This window comes from Crocodylus siamensis, chromosome 2 (assembly GCF_052110815.1).
Source record: "Crocodylus siamensis isolate JL-2025a chromosome 2, ASM5211081v1, whole genome shotgun sequence".
NCBI classification, from domain to species: Eukaryota; Metazoa; Chordata; order Crocodylia; family Crocodylidae; genus Crocodylus; species Crocodylus siamensis.
Genome location: NC_143396.1, coordinates 288,981,299 through 288,998,483, shown reverse-complemented (window position 1 = coordinate 288,998,483; position 17,185 = coordinate 288,981,299). Strand labels below are relative to the sequence as shown.

The 17,185-nt window shown below is 44.6% G+C and overlaps 1 protein-coding gene across 1 annotated transcript; it reads right to left on the bottom strand.

Annotated features, from left to right (window-relative positions):
* Nucleotides 1-1,048: 1,048 nt before the first annotated feature.
* TMX1 (thioredoxin related transmembrane protein 1) lies at nucleotides 1,049-12,466 on the bottom strand. Its single transcript, XM_090034362.1, has 8 exons — nucleotides 12,216-12,466; nucleotides 11,390-11,505; nucleotides 10,118-10,163; nucleotides 7,816-7,944; nucleotides 6,774-6,819; nucleotides 6,577-6,678; nucleotides 6,400-6,469; nucleotides 1,049-5,780 (listed from the first exon to the last, which is right to left on the bottom strand). The coding sequence occupies exons 1-8, from the start codon at nucleotides 12,353-12,355 to the stop codon at nucleotides 5,602-5,604; spliced, it is 828 nt and encodes a 275-aa protein (XP_089890488.1). The 5' UTR covers nucleotides 12,356-12,466; the 3' UTR covers nucleotides 1,049-5,601.
* Nucleotides 12,467-17,185: the final 4,719 nt, after the last annotated feature.

The following is a 17,185-nucleotide window of genomic DNA, read 5'->3' as shown; positions in this document are numbered from 1 at the left end:
GGCTTGGCGTGTATTAGGGACAGCAGGGTTAAAGGAATTTACAACTGATGCTTCAATTTGGATGAATATTTGGACATGAAATAAAAAGCAGTTGAAGCCAGAGACTGATGGCTCAAGCTTCCAGCGCTCGACTCCAAGCCTGTATTTTTCTATACAATTCAATTATTCCTACACTATCATCATCTGTACCCATTGGGATGTAGCTTCTAGAGGTGCACCAATATAATCAGGCCATATCACATTGGCACCAATAAAAGGAAAATTGACGTTATTGGCAATCAGCTTTTTTGGCCAGGGTAGCTGATCACACCACTGATAAATGCTGCATGCATATGAGCAGCCACAGCATACATGCAGCCAGGAGTGTATCCCTGCAGGTTGGAGAGCAGTATCCAGCCGGTAAGTCTACAGAGAAAAGGGCAGGGGGAGCACACCACAGCACCCACGGTGAGGGAGGGAGGGAGTGGGGCCGGCCCAGGCACTGTGCAGCCAGGGTGGGGCACAGTGGAGACAGAGGCAGCTCGTCCAGGGAGGTGCTTCCCGCTGTGTGTGCACGCCCCCAGTGCAGCATTGTCCCAGCCCCCACAACCAGGAAGAGGCCAGTGCAGACCTTGGCCCCAAACCTGGAGCCCACCTTCACCCCACGCACACATCTGGGAGGCATATGCCCCCCATGCCTCCCCCCAGGGTGTGCACACAGCTGGGACCTTCTCCCCTGGATGAGCCACTGGCAGCTCCATCCTACAACCTGCCTTGAAGCACCTGCCCCTAACTCCCTCCCTTGCCGCGGGGGCCTTGATATCACCCCCCCCAAACACACTTACCAGGGAAGCTGCTCTCCCGGCTGCCAGGCTGTATAATTGCTCAGTATCAGCCACTGGCCATCGGTATCAGCCCCCCAAAAATTTTTATCAGTGCACCCCTGAGCTTCTCCATTTAGCTACATGAACCGCCCAACCAACACTCAGTAACCAGATCATGGTAGCAGAAGACACCCAAGCCCATTGAGCTTAGGGAGGAGTAGCAGGCAAAAAAAAACCTCACACAAGAAATTCAATGCAGTTTTAATTAAAAAGTTATTAGATTTTTCTTTTCTTGAGAAGCGGACAGACTCAGACAACTGCTTTGATAAATCAGCGGTTACAGCACAAAAGATTTTTCACTGGAATAGTTGCACAGTCCTGTTCTGCCATTTGACAATAATAGGGGACCTTCAAAAGTTCACTGAGAACGACTACCAGCTTTAGTTTAGTCGACGTTTACCCCAAGAATCAGTGATGTACACAACTTTAGAACAGTAGGTTACAGCAAGTGTTATTCCATCACGCTGACTGTGCATACCTGCTTTAAATTCCAGATGCAATGAAGATGAGACTCAGCCTTTTGGAAAACTGATATTCAAGCATTATAAATACAAATATACATACGTGACAGATGCTTATTACATACTCACATTTGCTACATTGCAGCCCTGGGCTGACCAGCCTGGGTAAACATTTCTGGAGTACAGGAACATATAGATCAGGGGTGTCCAACCTTTTTGAATGTGGGGCCGGATCATGAACTTTATCACCCAGTGGGCTGGTGAACCACATTCAAAGACCTCACAGGAAGCGGTATCACATCACACCCCCGAAACGACAGTACAGTGTTTACTTTAGTTTCCCATTGCAGCACCTCGGGCCTCAGAAAACAGTTTGGAGGGCTGCATGGCGGCCTGCGGGCCATATATTGGACAAGCCTGATATAGACATAATAAGTAAACTTAAAAAGTATTCACAGGCTAGACCGTACCATTTTATAAAAAGCATGACAATACGATTTGGAAATGGTCATACAAGTACATCCAGTTACCCTATGGGTGACCTAAACAGTAATGAATAAATTACAATAGCCACAGGTAAAGTTCTGTAACCCAAAGGCAGAATTCAAGCAACCCAGAGTCACTACGAGTTAATTGGACTAACTCAAGTTTTTATTATCTGCCTATAAATCCTGGATACATACAGGAGAGGCAGGCATTTAAAAGGACAAAGTCTTCACCCTCTAGCATGTCTTTTACTAAACTACCAATTCAACATTTTTTAAATACACAAATAGCTTGGAAAAAAAAAAGTTATGCAGGGACTGTTTTACGTTGCATAAGTTACCCAGATCTGCTTCTTTGTAAGCAACAGCTACACCTAAACAGAGACAAGTTCTTGCTCAAACAGTGCATGACATGTCAAGTTTGGAACCAGCATTTTTCTATGGTAAGAACATGCAGCATTTTTCTATACACCTCTGCCTTCTCTCAAGCCCTCTCAGAATACAGGTTTCATTGTTAAATTAAGTGTACCACTTAGCCAATGCAGTGTTGTTTCTTCCAGGTGCGTCAAGAAGTTATTGCTTTATTCTACTGGTAACAAACTGTGAACTGAATTCTACAGCATTTAAGGCAATCCCCTGTAACACCTTAAGTGTGTTGTGTGATGCATATGTTCATTTACACATCAAAAGATTTAACTTGAAACAAAGTGTGGGAACACTTGATTGAAAGGATGCTGACAAACCGGAGTGGTTTACAGAGCAGCACCTTACTCGGAAAGCTGTTCAGACAAAGGCTGGATATTTATTTTCCTGGGATATACCAGACCCAGAGCACTGAAGCTTAGCAAGAAGAGAAAAAGGAAGGACCCATTTTATTAGCTGACTGTCTGAGAACCACCTCGAACTATTTGCTGGACAGCAGAAAATATCTTGTATTCCTTGCTTTTTCATTCACAGTATGTTAGCTGAATCAAGGTTAAACCCAGACACTTTTTTTTTTTTTTTTTTTTACAATGTTTAAGACAGGTCTCAGACAAAAAACTCTTAGCACCCTAATCAACTCTAGATACATTAAAATTCAATGGCAATGTGTTAATGCTCAGACTGTTTTCATGCAACACCCTACAGTAACTCATTGACACATTTTTCTGTTGGTCTAATAAAAGTCACTACACTAGTAATATATTGCTGGACCATTTCTGGTTTTAGAGTGACATTCTATAATGGGAGGAGGAAAAAGCTGGTGGGATTAAACACGTCAGGAATCCCACAGTAGCTGTCTCTCAGTGACTTGAGATGAAAATATTGTTTGCACTGAAACAAGAGATTTATCTGTCAGCCTTATAAATCCACTGAGGTGACTGTCACAAGTGTAATGCATATGCTGGAATTTGTATCTACTAGTCATTTGCTAATTTTTGATGATGTTTTTGAAAAAAAAAGTTGACTACGCAGAGTGCTTGGCAACAAACAAGTTCAGTGTTCACACATGTTAATATAATACTTATACATACACAGAGGATACAGATCTTTATAAAGAGGAAAGGAGAAGGAATCTAAATTTAGGGCATACCACTTAAAGCAGTGCTGTTGGAAAGTTGGCAGCATTTCTTTAAGCTCAAACTAGGCACATTTTAACTACATCCACTTCAGATCTGGTTGAGGAAAAACTTTACAGACATGACAGGACTGACATTTCAGGAAAGCTTTTTGCAAACTAAGCCAGTTTGAGCCTGAGTCACCGAGAGAGAAAAAATTGCATGAGGTTAATTGAAGCCATTTTCAGAGCAGAAGAATTACACTTTATTTAGACAAGCAGTTCAGCCATCCAAGAGTCTCCTATAAACATGCTAAAAAGCAATGCTGTTAGTGAGAGATCTCAATGTATTAGAAAGGATCTTGTATTAACTATAAAATGCATTTAAGGAATTTCAATTTGTAGGCTAGCAAGAATTACTGCAGCAAGCAAATGCCACCATCTCTTAACTTTAGCTGTTGGTTTTAAACACAAAGTAGGTAAGCCGCATCAATACCACCAGATAACTCTGGACCAAGATCCAAAATAAACTTATTCATGAATCAAGCTTTAGACCCAATTCTATGTTGTCTACTATCTGTAATAAAGGTTAGGTTTCCAAGAAACGTTAGAAGAAATGTCTCTGAAGAAATGTATCCTTTACAGTAACATGAAGTAATCAGATGCTTTACAGAACTTGAGTGCAAGGAGTGAAGTGTGCCTACATCCTTAGAGAAGACCAATCAATTCCATAAAAATGTTAAGTAATCCTTGTTTAGCTACTCAGAAAAGCTTTCCCTTTTCAGACTTAGGAAGGGCATTGAATTGACTGGACTCTAACACGGAGGAAGCAAAATACACTAGCATTGTTCTCAGTGCTCAGCACTGTTCTCAAGGCCCAGGAAACTAAGAGACCAAAAGGACTACTTGTATTTGAAAGAGTTATAGGGTCTTATGTAGTTAAGTCAGGATTGGCCTGAGTGACTTCTACAGAATGAACAACAGGCAAAGAAATGCTTTGAACACACTCTGGAAACGTATTGACTCTGCCAAGAATCACTGTCTTAGAAGCAGCTCCTCCACACTGCATTTGCAAGCAGAGTGTGCTATTTATGCCTGAATGAGGAAAGTTGGGCATCTTGCTTTCTTCGTGAGGAAACGCCTACTAATACAGTTCAGTTACCTAGGATACACTGAAAAGCAAAACAGTTCATTTTAAAACTTACAGCAGAAAATACACTTTCCCCTCAGAAGATCAAGAGGAGAAATGTTACTTGGAACTGCATCCTAGATAACATGGTCAGGAACCATACTCCCCCCACTTCCAAACCTCGGCATTCATTCTCAGCACCACAGGGAAAAAAAAAAAAGAGAGAGGGGCTTCCTAAGAATTAGAGATTTCACTCTTCTGCTCCTTCAGCTTCAAACCCCTTCCCTTAAGGTCATCAGATTTGTAATTTTGGAATGCAAGATGCCTTTTCTGGGCCACAGAGGAAGACTGGTTCAGAAAAAAAAAAAAAAAGTAATCTATGTATAAGAACAGAACAGCAGACAAACAGAAGTGGCTTACAAAAGCTTTTTCCCTTTTAATGTAACAAGACACTTCTGCATCAGGCTTAAGCACGGCTGCCATTAGTAAACCATTAGCCTTTTCTAAGACTACAGTGAGTTCCACGTTGCCTCAACTTCTTTTCACCGTAGGCCTGTATTATTTGGAGTAAAGAAGCTTTTACCAGCATTTGCCATCACAGCTAACAGAACAACAAATTAGAATAATGAAAAACAAACAAACAAAAAACCCCAAACCAAAAAGAACACCCCCCCCCCTTAAAATGAAGCAAAAACCCTGGCAAAGGTCCCAAAATATAAGGATTTTTCTCCAGCTTCTCTTCAGTGTGATACAGGACCAATCTACACTGAGAAGTCCTTCCAGAGGTTCTAGCAAGCAAAATTAGTTAGTATGTGTTTCTTGCCATGCTCCCCCATACCATGAATATACTGGTTTTGCATTTTGTACAACTGACCCATAGAAGAAACCACTCAAAAAGCCAGAAAAAACTATTCCTTGGCACAACTCTGCAGACACAGTAGTAAGTTCAGCCACCTGCGATAGCTAGTTTTAGTTTCAAATACCTGATGCCAGTGATATTTTTAAGAAGGTACCTGTTTCTGAATTAGTGATAAGAGTCACAGCTCTCTTCAAGCAGAAGGCTCTGGTACATTCAACTCTTTTTGCTTTTTATAACTGACAAAAGAAATGCCGTAAGTAAATGAAACTAAGATTTATCTGTTGTGGCGGCAGGATTTACAGGGCGCTGTCTTACAGCATTTGTTGAACAGTCTCTGTCTACCAACTCTTTATTCTCTGCTTCATCATCTGAAAGGTCTTCTTCATCTGCTTCTTGCTCCTCATCCAGTTTTTTCAAAAACCGGGATGATTCTGATGTTAATTTTTCTTAAAGAAAAAACAGAAAAGTACTCTCAGCACCTCAGAAGTTGCTCACTTCAGCAAAGATGTATTTTAATAGAACTCCTGAGCAGTTTAAAGCAGTGAACCTTGATCAGGGTGCCATGGGACTCATAAAAGAAAGGAAACATGGGGATTATCTAGTGTGGAGAAGAGAAAGCTGAGAGGGACTTTATTGGCTAGACAATCCCCTTGCTGGGGTCATTTGACCCCAGTATTCCTTTCTGCCATGGCAGGGGGTCGGACTCGATGATCTGCTCAGGTCCCTTCCGACCCTACTAACTATGAAACAGTCTTCAAATATCCGAAAGGTTGTTAAGAGTATGCTCAAGCATTTAAGTGTTGGCAAAACTACTTCCACCCAATCAGTAACAGTCTGGCTCTTCTAACCCTTGCCGTTACTCTACCATAGAACTTAAGACACCAGGCAACCAGAATTTTTAAAAAGTTGCAAAAAATCACTGACTAAAGTTCTGACATTTTTGCTAACAGTGTTGTGTTCTGCAACCTGACTTCGTGTTAGGTATCCATTTTATATCTCACAGAGATTTATAGAACAGTTCACTTAAAATGAAATTAAGTGTTTTAGAAACAATGTCGCACTTACTTGAATAAGGATATTGTTGCGGTCTGTGCCTTTTGGAGGGACAAAGACAGTCTGCTAAAAATACCATGATCTGAAAACAGAACACACATTTATTTGATTCTGAAAGGCCAAACAACATTTGGTTTAAGGCAATATAAAAATAGGTGCTGTGTAGTAACTTTCAAAGTATTTACTTACAAGTCCTAGTACCAAACCAGAAAACAGAGTTGCCAATGCAAAAATGGCATATGATCCCCAAACCGGTATGCCAATGTCCTCTGTTATGTAACTGTGGCAATGCTAAAATAAAAGAAATACGCATCATTTCAAGCACAGTAGAGCCCCAAATTTGTCTTGATACAGTTATTCAAAAATATTCAAGTTTGAGCACATACCCTGATCCACATTGATAACTGAAACAAAGCAGACATACTGCTCATCCTGAAATTAAAAAAACAGAAGAGTAAGTGAAGACAGCCATATTTACAGAAAAGAAACATGTGTATAGAACTACGACTGTGCGATTCAGACCAGAACTAAATAACCATGTTGGTTTTACCATCACCCCAAAAGGTCGATTTTTCCCTCCCAATCATTTTTCTTCTATCCTTCTGCACTGTATTTTACTCTGCAATATTCTTCCCTCTTAAAAGATGGAGAAAATTCTGGTACCCGAGCAAATTTCTTCAGGAAGTTTTTGCATGAGGCCAATAACAGATTCTCACATCACTTTAAGCCTGCACCTGCTGAACTAGCACCTTAACTGATTTTTATTTGCATGAGACTGCTCTTCTTCAGGTAGCTGAAGCAGCAGCTAGAGTCGTTCTTAAGTAACTAATGCAAAACAAAAGAGGTGTTGCTAGGACATCAAGACTGCAGTTATAATAAAATTCAGGATATGAAAAAGCTATAGTCCTTACAGCAATGTTAGTATAGTTATACTAGAGAAAACATCTGGTACATTAACAGGGCTGTTATCACTGCTACCTTAAAGTTAAGTCTTGTGTTGTGACCCCTCACTGTTATTGTGCATTCTTAACACTATGTTAATTTTCGCATTCAGTCCCAATCTGCTTTAAAGGAAACACAAGACATCTTGATCAGCGATGAGATGAAATGTGCACTTATGGAAGCATTATGCATGCCTCTTTCCTAAGGCAAAACATTCAAAAATTTTACTGTGTTTTCTTACCATAGTCATTTTTCAAGTAATGGAATACCAATAGCATAAGCATATCTTGTTTGTTGCTGTGGGCCAACATCAACTGATCTAAGTGCCAAGTTTCAAGTTTAGATGTTTTGAATTCTCAGCAATAATGTTTTTCTTTTAGAAATCTGAGAACTTTGCAAAGCAAAATTTAAGTTTTCTGTGGTGTATGAAAAAGCCAGAGGCTCTAGACCAGGATGTCTCAAAGCAAATTAGAGATCAATACTTACATCAATGAGGAAGGACCAAACCAGGAAGAAACTGGTTCAATAGATTTCCATTCTTTATCACTGATGAAATTTATGAAGTCATTTTTAGTCCTCGGGCCCTGATACCTCCTAAACTCTCCATCTTTACAGCTGCTCAAGGGAAAAAAGAGGTGAGTCAAGATTACAAAGGAGCACAACAGCATGCAACATTTAACAGCACTTTCCCTCCCCTATTCCATAATCATTCTTTTATGTTGCTTTAAAACCAAAGTTCTTAGAAAAACTGAAAACCACCACCAACAAAGATCTTGTACTACAATAGCTTCATACTGTGCTTCTATAGAAAGCATCCTCTTAGTGTATTTGCAGAAGTGGAACTTAGATGAGGTAACAGGTGAGTTTGAGAAACAGAAGCACTCATTGAACAATGGATCAACTAAGGGCTACAGGCAAAATACAGTCACTGCATAATATTCTAAGTAGAGCTGTGTGAAGCTTTGGTAGCCGATTCAATTTGGAGGAGATTTGGCCCGATTCGGGGACTGAATCTCTGAATCGAACCGGGAGACAAAGTAAACACTCCGAATCAATCGGAAGCATCCAAATCAATTTGGAAAAGCTTCGGCCAATTTAGCCATAGACATACTGCTCATCCTGAAATAGGTCTGTTGGGGTTAGGGGAGGGAAGGGGCATGGGAGAGGGAGGGATTGGGGATGGGGTTGGGACAAGCTGCCCACCCGAGGCAGGGGGCCATGTTACTTGGGGTGGGGGGCATGCAGGATTCAGATGCAGCAGGGCTGAAAGCGGGGGCTCCGCCCTGCTGCCGCTTGCCCAGCTGGAAAGGGGGGGGGGGAGGATGCAGGCCCATCTCACTCCAGGTGGAAGGGGGCAAGTGGCAGCAGGACAGAGCCCCTGCAGCTCCTCCTGCCAGGGCAGAGGCAAGCACAGCCCGAGGAGCTGCAGGAGAAGCCCCCATGGCTGCCCTGCCTGGCCCCAGCCTTCAGCACTTAAAAAAAGAGCCCCGCACTCACCGGCTCTTGCAGCAGCGATTGGGGGCTCATGGCAGAGCCCCCCTGCAGTGCACTGCACAGTGGGGAATCGCACCCCGCCCTGCCTGGCACCCGCACAGCAGCTGCCCTATGGTGCTTGCGTAGCATGGTTCAGCAGGGTGCCGTGTGCTCTCTGGGAGGTGGGGCAGTTTCAGCAGTCAACTGGAACCTAGCAGCACTCAGCCCCAGGGCACCAGCTGCATAGGTGCCAAGCGAAGTAAAGGGGAGAGGGCAATTCCCCACTGCCCCCACTTCCCCGTGCTGCAGAGGGGCTCTGCCACAAGTGCCCAGAGGTCTGAGTCACCACTACTGCAGCTGACGAGTGCGGGCCTTTAAGATGCCAGGATGTTGGGGCCAGGTAGGCTCTGCCATGTGGCCCCAGAGCCCCCACAGCCACTGCTGCTGCTGGTGAGTACGGTTTTGTTGGGGGTTTTTTTGATTTCTGGACTGCTGGGGCCAGGCAGGGGGGCTATCGGGGTAGGCAATCGGAGAGCAGGTCTGCACAGGGGGGGCTCTGCCAGGAGGTCCCACAGCCCCCGCTACAGCTGGTGGGTGCGGAGTTTGTTTCCCCCGCCCCGCCCCAAATGCCAGGAGGCTGGTGCTGAGTGCGGGATGGGGCCAGGCAGGGCAGCCATGGGGGCTTCTTCTGCAGCTCCCTCCACCCAGGGAGAGGCAGGCACAGCCAGAGAAGCCGCGGGAGAACCTGCAGCCACCCAGCTGTGCCTGCCTCTCCCCGGTGGATCCGAATCACCGAATCTCTCCAAATCAGCACCAAATCAGCTTCAGAATTGATTCAGGACAGCGATCCAAATCAAATCACTGTCCTGCAAATCAGCCCAATCCAAACTGAATACTTCCCTCTTTGCACAGCCTAATTCTAAGACCCAGGCTATGCAGAAAGATGGACAAGAGCAGGGGTTGACAACATTTTTGGGCATGTATGTTGGTGTGCTGGGGCAGACAGTGGGGCTCCTGAAGGGCCCAATTCTTGTTAGGACAGCACAGCCCCGGCCTCTTCCCCAAGGCATGTGCGCCAGTCAAAATGCTTTTGTGGGCCACATGCGTGCCAGGTGTTGCCTAGCCCTAGGCTTGAGGATACCAATTCCCTGTAGCTTTAAAATAAAAGTAGCATTAATCTTACAAAGATGTTGAACATTGTCTTCCATCCCGAACACCAACCAGACCACACCAATAAAACTAAAGATGTAGAAACATTTTTCCCCAAGAAAAATCCATGCATTTTGCTCTGTTGTTATAAAACCGTGATACATACTGGTAGATGGTTGGCAGTGCTGTTATGATAAACCGCCCACTTAGTCCTGGAAGAGAGAAAAGTAACTTTTTAAAAGGGTTAGACCATGTTGATCCACAAAGAGATAAGCAGCAGAATTACTGTACCATGGATCTTGACTGAAAAATGCAAAACAGTGGTTCACAAGCATAACTGCTATTGGGATCAAACGCAGACTGGCACATACACTTTGACATACTGAACGCTATCTAATGGACATAACCCAGGACAGGGAAGCCTCTGGCAGACATTCATTTAAAAGGCATGATCTCTGATCCAAATTACTGCAGTTCCTGATGTATGCACAGCAGGATACACAATTTTTGGGACTGATAATCACAACTGCTAGCACACAGAGCCCACCACCAGTGACACATCTCTGACCCCATTTCTGACAGACTGCGTGGAGCCTGGGGTCAGCATTATATGCGAAACTTCTTTGTAGCAGGTTCGCTCTGTTACTGTGCCATAAGTTGGGGTGATCGCAGACCATGTGAACATATTAATTGTGCACAAGTGCAAAAGGACCCCACCTTGGTTGAGATATCCAGAGACTACTGTAATACAAACAGGATGATATTTTTAAAAGCAACACAGAGATTTAACAGCAGTGTACCTTCAACTAAAACGTTCTTGAAAATGCCTCATCCTAGCAGAGCTAAGAAATAGTAACATTCTCAGCACCCTTACAAAAATTACATTTAAATAATGTCTATCGTTTTTCTTTTTTTATTGATAGCCAGGGATCCTGGTTTTCTGACTAAAAAAAAAAAATCCCCAATTTTTGGTTTGAAAGAAGTAACCCCAAACCCACATTTTTCTGCGATTAAAATGAAATACTATTAATATACAGATACAGATCTATATCTATAGATACAGTAAAAGCTCTGTTTTCTGGCTCGAGTGGGGAATGGGGTGTGCTGGTAATCTAAAAATGCTGGTTACTTGAGGCACAGGGGTTTCTGGCTGGACATGGGGGTGGGGCAGAGAGAGGTGGGTGACACAGGCTCTTATTATATAGATAGGTAGATAGAGTAAGGGAGAAGGAGAGGGAGGGGTTTCATTTTGATCGATCACAGAAAAATGCGGCTTCTGGATTACTTTTTTTAATCAGGGAAAACCAGGATCCCTGTTGATAACAGATTTATTCAGAAACTGGCTTAGAGCATCACCGGAAAGGAAACAAGGAAAATGAGTACCTGAAGGCTCTAGCTTATTGTATTCTTTGCGTACAACACATCATTACAGGATTACCTGGCTCTTCCGTCACATCCACCTTTGCAATGTTAACCTCCAGATCTTCCCCCCATTCTGCAAACTTCTCCCACTCCGGCTGCAAACTCTGGCAGGCAGGACACCACGGTGCATAACTGGAAAACAGTGCCCATTTCAAGGAGGGGGAAAAGCCCGTGTGCCACAGTCCAGGGAGGGATTTGCACCACGATTCAACACTGCTTCTTGCTGCAGGATTACCCTCCAGCTGTAACCTTTCCCCAATGTGTGACAAATGAACGATCCAATCAGGGATCAAAAGCGCTGTCCTGGCCCCACCGTACCCCTTCCCAGACCCACTCCTCACATGATCTAGAAAGAAAAGTTGCGAGCCCCAGGTACCAGGGGGTGTAACGTTAGGAAAGAGAAAGGAAATGGAGGATCCCCAGGAGGTAATGGGCAGAGAGAGAGAGAGCAGGCGTGAAATAAAGCAATGGCTGCTCCTGGGAGAAGGGGGGTGGGGGTGGGGGTGGGGAGAACACTGCCTGCAGTGCCAGAGGTAAGGAACCAGGCCCAGGCAGGACCCTCCCCAACCCCCCAACAGGGAGACCTGGTTGGGGGAAGGGCCACCCTGGGGAAGGAGTGCCTTGATGAGGGGGTGGGGCACCTGGGGAGAAGCACTGTAAGGGGACTGAGGAGAAGTGCCTCGAGGGGAGAGTGGGACGGGCGCCCCGGGGGGGGCACCCCAGGAAGGGGGGCTCAGATGTGGGGAGGGGTGAACCAAGGGGGGCTCTGACGTGGGTGGTATGGAGGAGGGGCTCTGATGGGAGAGGGGCGCCCCGAGGAGGTGATATCGCCGCACACTCACAACTCGATCATCCACTCGCCCTGCAGCAGGTCCCGCCAGGTGCTGTCCGTGAGGGTCTTCACTTGACTCCGCTTCCCCAGCGCCCCCGGCAGTACCAGCAGGAGCAGCCCCACCACGGGCAGCAGCCCGGCGGCCGCCATCTTGTCCCGCCGCCGGCCGTGCACTTCCGCGTTCGGGCAAGCCGCCGCGCTCACCGCGCATGCGCCGCCCCGCCCCTCCGTTGCCCGCCGGCGGAACCGAATGCCCTGAAACCTGCCAGCGCCTACGGAAAGAGCCAGGCCTAGATCGCGCTGCGCATGCGCAGGGGTGGGCGCACCGCCCTCGTGGGTAGGACCTGAGTGACAGGCAGGTGGGGGCGGGCTCAGCGGGTTGCGCAGCCAATGGGGCGTCGAGTTGTAGGGCGCGCTTGTGGATCTGCCCTCAGCGCTGCCATGGCTGTCCCCGCCCGCTACGCCATAATAATTCCCCATTTCCTTTCTCTTTGCTGCTTGGTGCGTTGCAAACCCCTTATCATGTCCCCCTGGAAGTGTCGTTTTTCTAATAGGCCTCTTTAGTCACTCCTCGCACAGCAGCCCCTTCATACCGTTGAGCCTCTGCGTTGAGTCCTCTCCAGCATCACGTCTATCAGGGTCCCTGCGCTGAAAAATGGCAGCAGGGGGCACTTTAATTAAAGCTCGTTCAACAAGCTGTAGTCCAAGCGCGGCCCTGACACCGGGTTTCGGTGTGGGGATGCTGATACACGATGCTCCGGGTGCTTTAGAGTGGCTCTAATTAAAGCGCCCTCGCCCCGCTGCTCCCGGAGCACGTGTATAAACACCCAATGGTTTCAAGTTGATTCAAGGGAAGTTTAGGTTAGATATTAGGAAAAACTCTCACTAGGAGGGTAGTAAAGCACTGGAACAAGTCACCCAGAGAGGCTGGCTAATCTTCATCCTTGGATGTTTTTAAGACCTGGCTCGACAAAGCCTTGGCTGGAATGATGTTGTGGCTCGTCTGGGTTGGAGCAGGGAGTTGGACTAGATGTGACCTCCTTCAGGTCCCTTCCACCCCTCATTTTCTATGATTACCTACATCCAGAATAAAGAATCACAAAGCTGGGCTCATTGACAGTAAAGGGACGAGCCCCAGATACTTTACTGCAGTCTGGTGCTATTGTCAGCTCTTGGGGCTGGGATGTTTTCCCCCTTTATACTTACAGAAAACATCTGGCAGAGAGATGATCAGGATCCCAGTTATTGAGTATTACCCCTGCATGAGTTAGTTTCGATGGTTTGTGCCAATTGGTTTTTCTCATCTCTCTTTTGGGACCTTGGCAGGTGGACAGGTTTGATTTGTGTGCAGAATGTATTATCAGACCAGCAGAGGAAAAATACTGGATTGGTTTTTGCTGCAATTTTGGCAATCCTGGTGTGGTGCGCTGTGCATTTTTTAAAAATAAAAACACTGGCACCTTACTCAGAACTTGCTGAATCGAGTCATTCGTCAATTCAGTGTTCAATTATAATTTGCAGAACTCAGCAGAGTGCACGTGGTTCCATTTCTTTTTAGTTTTAATTGGATTTTTGAAATCTTCTATTGATAATCCAAGTATAGACCCCTGTTTTGCATTTCTAATGAGACGTTAGGACTGGTCTTCTGTTCTTCAGATTAGCAGTGTGCCGCTTCATAATATGAGATGCAGGCAAGAACAAGGTGGTGAATAATAAGTAATCAGGATTCCTGTTATCCTAATAATGAAACTGCTATCCTGTTGTTAGGCTGGACTGCAGCGGCTACCAGCAAGTGTGTCTTTGATCTATAAGCAATCACCAGTTTCACTGAGCCTGACTCTAGAAGTGTGTTTGCTATCTTCCATTTGGTCTAAATGATAAAGCAATTAAATTTCCTTTTGTTTAGAAGAAGCAGGATTTGTGTTTGGTAATATCTTTTATTAGACAAACTATACAGTTAAAAGAGATGTTAGACAGGCTTTCAGGCATGAAATGCCTTTGCTCAGGTCCTTTGTTTACTGGCAGCTGAAACAGAGAAAGCCAGGGGCCAAAGAATAGGGTTCTGAATATCAACACCGTGGCATGTACAAGTGCCCCGGCAACTGATTTGGTGGCATGTGTGGGTGTGGATTAAAAAGAAACTGAGGGCAGATAGTGAAAGCAACAAAGCCAGAGAATCACTTGAACCACAACCCTCACATAATGCCAAAAGAACATCTTTTGGGCAGAGAGCTGCTTGCAGTTGCATACTGGGAATAGCGAGCAAGGAAAGTGCCACCTCTAAAAGGGACAGGAGCTTGTTCACAGTCTGTATGAATACACAGGATCGTCAGGAAGAATTTCTTGATTGTAGCATTCTCATCTCTACAAGGTGCTATATATTAGATAACCACTTGGGTCAAAAAGGGGGAATGATATATATGATCCCATACCTCTCTTTTACTTTTACTTTCTGCTGATCATGTACAAGGTGCATCTATAAAACATAAATGTGCACCCATAAAACTCACTGTAATCTCCTTTAATCTCCGTTAATATCGGACAGAGTTTACTTTTCTGTTTCCTTGAATATTCAGATGTAAAAGTTTTTAGACCCTGAGGACAAAGAAACTTTCAATACATTTTATGTGACAGGATATTTACGCTGCTGCATGTTCAAGAGACAATGCCGAGCAGCAAGAAAAACAATTTGATTCCTTCACCTCTCTTCCAAGGGTCAAAATCCTGTGTTCATTTTTCTGTAAAATGCCCTGTTGAATGAACAAATATACCATGGCTGGAAGAGGAACTAAATGAATGGTTGTTTCTTAATAGCAACTTCTTTTCCTGCTGTGGTTGCCTGCTCTGTTCTTGTGTGAACAAAGCAAAATCTGTAAGATTTTTGCTTTGAAGCAGGGTGTTTGAAAACATCACTTTACACAACGTAAGAACAGAAAATTCTAGCAGATGATTATTCTATTCTGTCCCTGTAGTCCCTCTCTTGGGTCCCTCTCACCTGCGTAGCATACTTCATTGTGCATATGAACCTGCATAGGAACAGGCTTCAAACCTCTCTTTAGTTTGCAGCAGGGCTCCCAAAACTCTGCTCTTGAGGAACTTGCAGCCCTTCTCATGAGAACATGGTAGGACATTTCCCCATTTTTTCCAGGAAGGGTGCAATTTCTTTCCTGCTCTTTCCGGGTGTTAGGATGTGACCTGGCTGAGGAGAGCTGACTATCTTTCTGCTGCTGGCTCTTACCATTGCTTCTTATCTAGTTGTGCATCCAAACCCATAATAGCAAGATTCTGTGAATCTGACTGTCCGGTGTGAGGCTTCAGTGGTAAGAGTCAGAGGGGGAAGCATTCTTTGTTTCCAGAGGTATGCGGCTCCTTTGTTGGGGTCTGTATTTTAATCATTGTACCCCGCCCACAGAATCATTTCTTCTGCCCCTAAATGACCCTCCATCCCAGCACCAGTCTACAATAAAAAACTGGACCCATTCTGAGAACTCTTTGCACCTAGAAACTTCTGACGCTTTCAAAAACAAGTGAAGTACATTTGAAAAGTTATTCAATATCTGAAGTTAGACTAGAGGGTATCGCTTTCCATATCAGAAAGCGTGAAACAGTCCTAATAAGCCACTACATAGGCCCACCACAGTTACATTAGGGCTCTGTGGAAAACATGGCTTTGACTTTCCTGACACATATATTCAAAACCTCATCCGCAGTACTGCATGAATATTTTTGCAGTGAGGTATAAGGAGCTTCATACTCACGCTCTGTGCTGTTGGATTGTTTTCTGTTCCTTTTCAGTCTTGTCACAAGATGGCAGAGTTGAGGCTTCTTCTAAACACAGTGGGACTAGGAAAATCAATTTATCTTAAATGCAGAATTTGATTTTCCCAGGTAGAGGCATTTTACTGTGTTTGTCAACGATGAGGCAGAATATTTTTTCCTAGACCACTTTATATATCTACTACAAACTTGATATGTCTTCTACCAACTAGTCCTGTTTCTTTTAATATAGGGATGGGAGATGATAAAGGCCCAAAACTTTTCCTGTGCATTAAAAGCAGTGTCTTTTTCTGTATGTTGTCCTTTGGGTTGGAGAAAGGAAGGTGTTTTTGTTTTCCTTGTGGCCTTTATGTCCTTTTGAGCTGTTTGGGGGAAAAAAAGGAACAAGTTTTAATTCCCTTCCTGCAAGGCCAAACATTAGAAATTTGATCAACATTGCAAAAAAATCAACTAACCATGTAGCTGGAAAAAAAAAAAATCAGAAAATCCCCCCAAAATTAATCAACCTGTTGCCTTGGTGAGATTTGAAAGTGTCAGCATTTTGATATTACAAATTATTCAGCCAGTTCGGGTTTTGTTCATTTTTGTAAAACATTCTTGCAAGTAGAACTGACACATGCCAACAAATGGTATCTGGTGGGCATGGATAAATGTTCAGTGTGAAAACACAGCTCGCCCACAGCTGCTTGGCTGTTGGTTGCTGACCAAACTGGTGAGAATTTTGCCATGGGTGGGCACTTGGCAATGTTTTCTCTCAAAAGTCCCGCTGATACATACAAGCTGTTGGATGAGTCATGCCATCAAGATTGGGAGGCTGACCTTGATCAGAAAACATAAGTTGGGCAGAATCCCAGATACCAGAAGCTGGGGGCATCTAATGTGAAATAGCAGATATGAGAGAGTTCAGTTCTGGGATCTGAGATCTAGTGACGCTGACCCTGAAATCAACAGGATGCAGTGTTGCTCAAAGATTACGTGCTACAGCACTGAGTATTCTGCGGGCACAGGGAATGTTACATATACTACAGGGTCCATAGTGCCTTGCTAAAGCTGTTTTCTAACACAAGCCTTTTAGAAAATGTAACTTTAGGCAGTCAGTCCCAAAGCCTGGCCTTTAACAGAGCTCATGGGCTGAGCTCATGCTTTTCGGTCGCTCAGGTGCTTGTTACACAACACAGGGGAAGGAAGACTGAACAGCACCAG

Bases quoted from the DNA above. Each gene is read 5' to 3' on its own strand.
- TMX1 (XM_090034362.1), bottom strand. From the start codon at position 12,355: ATGGCGGCCGCCGGGCTGCTGCCCGTGGTGGGGCTGCTCCTGCTGGTA. The intron at 11,506-12,215 runs GTGAGTGTGCGG...ACTGTTTTCCAG, and splicing joins GGCGAGTGGATGATCGAGTT to TTATGCACCGTGGTGTCCTG. The intron at 6,470-6,576 runs GTAAGTAAATAC...TTCTGTTTTCAG, and splicing joins CTGGTTTGGTACTAGGACTT to ATCATGGTATTTTTAGCAGA.